Source organism: Monopterus albus, unplaced genomic scaffold (genome assembly GCF_001952655.1).
Source record: "Monopterus albus unplaced genomic scaffold, M_albus_1.0 scaffold178.1, whole genome shotgun sequence".
NCBI lineage: Eukaryota > Metazoa > Chordata > Actinopteri > Synbranchiformes > Synbranchidae > Monopterus > Monopterus albus.
This window is the reverse complement of record NW_018128058.1, coordinates 26,865-31,043: the sequence shown is the minus strand read 5'-3', so window position 1 is coordinate 31,043 and position 4,179 is coordinate 26,865. Positions and strand designations below refer to the sequence as shown.

At 41.0% G+C, this 4,179-nt stretch overlaps 1 protein-coding gene across 1 annotated transcript in view; it reads right to left on the bottom strand.

Moving 5' to 3' along the window:
• Positions 1-2,022, bottom strand: part of LOC109969713 (cystine/glutamate transporter-like) — a 7,989-nt gene extending 5,967 nt beyond the window's left edge. The window contains exons 1-5 of the mRNA XM_020616794.1: positions 1,988-2,022; positions 1,050-1,138; positions 693-958; positions 191-317; positions 1-109 (exon numbers count right to left, since the gene is read on the bottom strand). Of these exons, the coding sequence (XP_020472450.1) occupies positions 1-109; positions 191-317; positions 693-921 (465 nt within the window). The 5' untranslated portion in view covers positions 922-958; positions 1,050-1,138; positions 1,988-2,022. The remainder of the gene's footprint in view (positions 110-190; positions 318-692; positions 959-1,049; positions 1,139-1,987) is intronic.
• Positions 2,023-4,179: the final 2,157 nt, after the last annotated feature.

Genomic DNA, 4,179 nt, shown 5'->3' with positions numbered 1-4,179 from the left:
GAGGATGCTGACCAGCTTGATTAGTACTGTGGGAGCAGGACAAGGTGCAAAGAACGGCTCCACCACATAGCGGCCAAAAGCCAGTGATACATAACAAGCTGAAGCCGGCCTGCAGATGGAAAATATCTTTATGTTCTGTGATATGACTTTAAGTCAATTTTGTTTTTATGGTGCCCAAAACTAAACTAACCTGCCAAATAAGAACTCCACCCAAAGTTGTAAGAAGGCAGGCAGTGGCCCCAGTGTCTCCAGTAGATAAGTGTAGTGGCCCCCTGATTTTGTAAAACTGGTGCCCAGTTCAGCATAGCACAAAGCCCCTATTGGACCAGACAAATATGTAAGTCTACAGGAAAATAAGTACATATGAAATTGCATTAACAGAGTTTCAAGTGTTGACATAAAAAATAGTATCATTAATATCACACCCACAGTGATTAAATTAAACCACTTACATTGGTCTAGCTCATCAATATTTTGAGGAAAAAATGTTGTTTAATGTTGAATGAATGTGGCATATGTTAACTGAATTACTACACACTTTGTAGTAGTTAATGAGTTGATGAATTAATGCACCTATAAACAACTTATAAGATGTTTCAACTAACAAATGCATAATGAATAACAATCTAACATAGAGTTACATGTTTTTACAGTAACTGATCACAAATAAATTATACAATGAAGCCACCTACCAAACATTGAAAGGACTCCACTCAGCACCCACACGAGCAGAGAGAGCCCCACACTGCCACTGTTCATCAGGACTCCCTTGGGTGCGATAAAGATCCCACTGCCCACCACTGTACCAATGATGAAGGACACAGCAGGCAGCAAGCCGATCTTTCTCCTGAGGTGCACCATCTCCTCCTGTGTCTTCTTCTTCCTGTCATCCACCTCTTTCTTCATTTGTGTCCCATCCATTCCTCTGTGGCTGTAGGTTTCACTTCAATCTTTCAAGCTAAACAAACATCAAATGAGTCTCCTTTACTCTTCGGTTTTTTAAAGTTTGCATCTACTTCGAATTTTAGGTCTGTAGATGAAAGTCTTACCTCTTTCCTGATGTTGCTCAACAACACAATAGCAGAATCATTTCCAGTGTTGATACAGTCAACAGTCTTCTTTAAGCTACCTTTGAGCCCTTATAGACACAAATTAACAAACTGACTGTGCAAGAAGCCTGGGTAGGAGGAGACAGCACTGGCCAAACACATTGGCCCCTTTCCCTGCAATTTATCCTGCATTTTTCTCTCCTCAATGGTTATTACCCCACCCGCCCAGCCTGAGTAGGGAATATAGTTAGTACTCATCCATGGTTTAGCAATTTAACATTGCATTTTAAGGCCTCAAGACATTCCTGCATTGTACTGTTTGTACATGTCGCCTTAGACAAACATGGCTCAGTGAGAAAAGGGTGAGGGGTTTGTAGAAGCAGTTGCACCAATTGCAGGAAGACTTGTTTCAACAACAGCAGTCGTTTTGTGGAAAATGTATTCATTTTATTTGATTTAGTTCATTGTTTGCTTAACTTCATTATTTTTGCATAATATTGTTTGTACAGACTGAGATGAGAAAGCTGACTGTGAAGTGATCCTGGTAGTCATAAAGTAGACAAGAGAGAGAGAAAAGCTAATCAGCTGCTTGTAGAGCTGTCCGGACTGAGCAATGATGATAGCCTTGATGACTTAGGCAGCATCCAGGGGTGGGAGTGAGGTTCCCAGGGGCACAGCCCTTAGCTGTGTAATTATGTAAAGATGTTTTTTTCTCTTTTATGAAGTGTATGAAATAAGGGATGTCAGTCTTGTAACCTAGTCTTGAACCTGAAGGAGTCAGCATAACTTGCATTTTTCATTCGAGTTCATTTTTAAGTTTTTAGACACATATTTTGACCAGTGAAACAATAGTATATCCCTAAGTAGGTCAGAGTAAAAAGTAGGATGAAGCAAGCACCGGGTAAGGAAGAGCAATAGAGGGATTAAAAAGGAAGGACCTGAGCCTTGTATTAGTTCCTCTCCATAGATGCTGTCAGGGACCAAGCAGTAAGGCAAAAGACACAGCTTCCAAAGTTCAAAATAAAGGGCTTTTTATTAACCCAAAAGTAAGAAAAATACAAAATTAACATCAGATAAATTGGGCCCTAAAAGAGGTCAACAAAAGATAAGGAAACTCAAAATACAGCAAACTGAACTGTCTAATACCTCAACAAAACCAACTGACCTAGCAAATGACACACACACACAGGGGAACATATATACTGGCTGGCCAAACCAATAACACACACAAGGGATAAACTAAAGACACTACCAAAATAATCAACTAATAAACCCTAAACAGACATTCTGCTCTCAACTAAATATTTCCTTTAAATGTAAAGAAATTAACATAACTTGACAAATAAAGTTCTAACATAAACTACCAACAAATAAACAATACATTTCTCCCAAACTCCCCCCTTTCTTATATTGACCACTTGGTGCAGTCCAGGCCTGGATCAATGTCATTAAAGGAGCTGTGACAGCTGCATAGTTAGAAATCCAGCTCCTTCAAAAATTTATCATGCCTAAGAATAACATCATTTGTCTTTTTGTTTGGGTGCTTGTAAGATAGCAGTTTTTCTGGCCTCATCTAGATGCTTCCCCTCCTGTGAGAGGTTGTACAAAGAGTGTGCATGAAAGATGCCAAGTTAGTCAGCTGTAGGCAGCTCTCGGTGCAGTTTCTCATAACAAGGGTCTGGACTTGGGGAATGTTTAAAGTACAGTCACATAAGAATTCAATGTCTCCCCACTTATTTTTAGAGGAGGTTGTGTTAAAAACAAACAAACAAATGAAATAAATTAAAACATAACACAAAACATAGCATTATAACACCTGGTAATTTTAGTATATCATTTTACTCGCGCAGCTCCTTTGTGTGCGTATATTTGTGGACCTCTGACCTGTCTGCTCCTGATCACAGTCCAGTCCTGTTTTCCATCATCTGCCTCCCTGTTGTGCCTACTCCCATGTGCCCACTGACCAGCTTACTGCACATGTAACATTGTTGGTTGTCAGGTCAGCTCCAGTTTCCCGTTCCTTTGCCTCTACCTCTGCCCCTGTGTGCTCCTCCTCCCATGCAGCCACCGCCAGGACACTGTTCCCTCTGGAAATAAACAGCAAAGAATTCTCCTCTCTAGGAGTTATTAACACAAATGCAGTAGATTTCTTTCTGCCTTATTTCTGTTTTCTTAAAATGGCTTTCTGCATATTTGGCGAGTTCTAAAGTATCACTAAGTGATCGAGTGATGATTTACTCGATGTATTTATATCACACATTCATGAGGTTAGTACAATATACAGCTGCACAACAGTTTTGTTGTAATGATTTAGGGCAGGCAAGGACCCATACGGGGATTTCCCTTGCCTTGCCAGGTGGAGCGGAGGGTCCTGGACTGTCTCTTGATGGTTGGACTGGTTTGGCAGGAGCTTCGGGTCTGGGTCTCGCATAAAAATCCCTTTTCCTATTTGTCCCTAAGGAATACTTTTTCATGTTTGGTTTTAGCTCACAGCTTGCTCCTACACGTCCTCTCTTGTCCCATCACAGGGTTTTTATTGTTAGCTGGCTTTGTCTTTCCCTCATGAAATGCCGTTCATACTCTGTGTCTGACCCTGATGTGTACTTATAGTACATTGTGCAGTGCAGATCATTTGCGTTCATGAAATCAGATTGTGGTGCAGCTTTTTGTTTAGCTTTTTCTATGAGGGATGTTGTGACAGATGCTGGTCCGGTGGTGACCAGATCTAAGCTGTACCAGTAACGTGGTTCCCCATAGCCTTCCATTATTGCTATTTCTTGTAGTCTCTGTGCTCTGAGCCCATCATCACGGCTATGATGGCTATGTTTAGCGCTGCTAGTAGGTCTCTCCCTTCCCCCCTGGTTTTAACAGTCTGCCCCTGCTTCTGTTATCTGTCATTACAAACACTGTTCCTTCTTCTAGAGAAAATGTTTGTACTCTTTTCTGTTGTTATTTTGTTTTAAAATGTTGCTCAGCATGTCTGGCATAATCTAGTGTGTTTGTGAGGCGAGCAGTGCGATGATCGATCATGTGTTTTGTAATGAAACTGCTGATCTGGGGCAGACAGCTTTTGCGGAAAGCATTTTTCAGTTGCTGTTCATATGGACTGTCATTATCTGCATTTGGTGGA